Consider the following 2441-nt stretch of genomic DNA (forward strand, 5'->3'; position numbering starts at 1 on the left):
ATTAAATAAAGCTCTGAAAATTATATTATTGCAATAAATATTAAAATTACATTGTAACATAGAAAAAATTAAATATTAGCTATAATTATAAATTCGCTACATCTTTATTTTAATACGTTAGTGCTGCGAGAAGACTCAGGGAAATTTCATTTTCTAAGAAAAAGCTCTCGGATACTGTGCCTTTGCTGTCAGATGTAATTTTTATAGCGCCAAACGGTTACTTAAAATAATAATAATAAATAAGTTAAAAAATTAAAAAATTGGAAAAAGAAAGTAAAAGAAAGTAATTCAGAAAAAAAAAGGAAAAAGAAAAGAAAAAAAGAAAAAGGACCAACGTGGAGAGTTCTCATATAAAAGTCTGCACTTGTTTACTTCACTTGTCTGTCTCTCTCCCTTGCCATCCATCTATCCCTCCCTTTTCCTCTCTGTCTCTGCTCTCTCTATGTCACTACATTCTACAGAGAGAGAAAGGTGTATGGTGATATGCAAGGAGTTTGAGATTTTATGTTCTTTGATGGTATGACGAGAAGAGGACTCAATCTCTTCTTCTTTGAAGAAGATGGCTTTGCACTTAGAGGAGGACCAACAGCTTTTCAACCCAGCATTCGTTTTTGATGGGTTATACTGTGAAGAGCAGGGCCTTGAGGGAGATTATGTTTGTGGTGACAATGTTAGTGAAGTTTATGATCAGATTGTGAGGAAGGAGTCACCTCTTTCTCGTGTTTTGTTTGAACAAGACCTGTTTTGGGAAGATGATGAGCTACTTGCTCTATTCTCTAAAGAAAAAGAGACCCACATTTGTTTTGATAACGTTGTCTCTGATGGGTCTTTAATGACAGTTCGTAAAGAAGCTATTGATTGGGTTTTGAGGGTAAAGGCTTACTATGGGTTCACTGCCTTGACCGGCGTTCTTGCCGTAAACTATTTTGATAGGTTCATTTCAACTTTGAAGTTTCCAAGAGATAAGCCTTGGCTGAGTCAACTTACTGCGGTGGCTTGTTTGTCTCTGGCTGCCAAAGTGGAGGAGACCCAAGTGCCTCTTCTTTTAGACTTGCAAGTACGTTGCAAAATTTGCAATCCGGGTGTTCGTTAAAATGTCTTAATTGGGTGTTTACCAAACCATTTATTCGAGTTATCAATTTTGTCTTTGTGCTTGTAGGTGGAGGAATCAAAGTATGTTTTCGAAGCCAAGACTATAAAGAGAATGGAGCTTCTGGTGCTCTCTACTCTTCAGTGGAGGATGAATCCTGTGACGCCAATTTCCTTCTTTGATCACATTATAAGGAGGCTTGGACTAAAGAATCAATTACATTGGGAATTTCTTAGGAAATGTGAGCGTTTACTTCTCTCTGTCATTTCGGGTAAGCAAAGGAACAACTATTTATTTCGTTGCCAATTCCTAAAGTTACATATATCAAATATTGAATGGAAAAAAAATGGGGAGCTTATTAAACGACCCATCTTGTTTCCTTAATTTGATTTCCAATATTGAATTTTGATTTCAGATTTGAGGTTCATGAATTATCTTCCTTCTACATTAGCTACTGCAGCTATGCTGCATGTTATTAAGGAGGTTGAGCCGTGTAATCAAGTGGAGTACCAGCATCAACTTATGTCTGTGATCAAAATCCATGAGGTTCGTGTATTGGTAACTTGCATCCTTTGTTTCAATTAAATCCTGTATATCCTGTGTATGAATTTATAGCCCATATGTTGTTTTGATTTATTTTAACAGAACAAAGTGAATGAGTGTTACAAGCTCATTTTGGAGCTATCAGGCTGTGAAAATCGAAGCTGCAAGCGAAAGTATCTGTTGACACCCAGCAGTCCAAATGGAGTCATTGATGCATACTTAAGCTGTGGTAGCTCAACAGTCTCTTCATCATCAGTGTCTCGGTTCAAAAAGAGTAGAACCCAGGATCAGCAGATGCGGTTGCCCTCAGTAAATCGAATGTTTGTGGATTTTCTTAGCAGTCCTCATTAATATTTACTTCTATTATCTACTACAAACATGTCAATATACATTTCTCTGTTTTGCGTATTAATTGTACTATGCAACTCTTGGTGCGGAACCTTTTGTATTTCATCTCTCAGTCGAAATAGAAATGAGAAATTCACTCTGTGACCTCTTTGTTGGCAATGGAATGAGGAAATTGATGTTGTTTTTTCCAGAGTTGCATGCTTAATGTCTTTTGTTCCTGCAATATGGATCACTGCTCTGTTCTTAACTTCTTATATCATGGTTCACTATGGGAATAAACCTGATTACTTCCTCTTTATTTATGTTGATTTGCTCTGTTGATTTGCCAATCTCATCAGTTTAATTTAGAAGTGAATGCATAGCTTAATAGTTGGACCGCTGATGTCCTCAGTTTTTTTCTAGAAAGAACAGAGTGTTGACTTGAGAGTGGCTTTTAAATAAAGGGTATAATGTTCTTGTT

The 2441-nt window shown here is 36.5% G+C and overlaps 1 protein-coding gene across 1 annotated transcript; it reads left to right on the forward strand.

Moving 5' to 3' along the window:
* Positions 1-364: 364 nt before the first annotated feature.
* LOC110645751 (cyclin-D3-2) lies at positions 365-2171 on the forward strand. The gene is made up of 4 exons (XM_021798992.2): positions 365-1057; positions 1160-1361; positions 1506-1636; positions 1736-2171. The coding sequence occupies exons 1-4, from the start codon at positions 560-562 to the stop codon at positions 1982-1984; spliced, it is 1080 nt and encodes a 359-aa protein (XP_021654684.2). The 5' UTR covers positions 365-559; the 3' UTR covers positions 1985-2171.
* The last annotated feature ends 270 nt before the right edge of the window (positions 2172-2441 follow it).

The sequence above is a fragment of the Hevea brasiliensis genome, chromosome 7, assembly GCF_030052815.1.
Source record: "Hevea brasiliensis isolate MT/VB/25A 57/8 chromosome 7, ASM3005281v1, whole genome shotgun sequence".
NCBI lineage: Eukaryota > Viridiplantae > Streptophyta > Magnoliopsida > Malpighiales > Euphorbiaceae > Hevea > Hevea brasiliensis.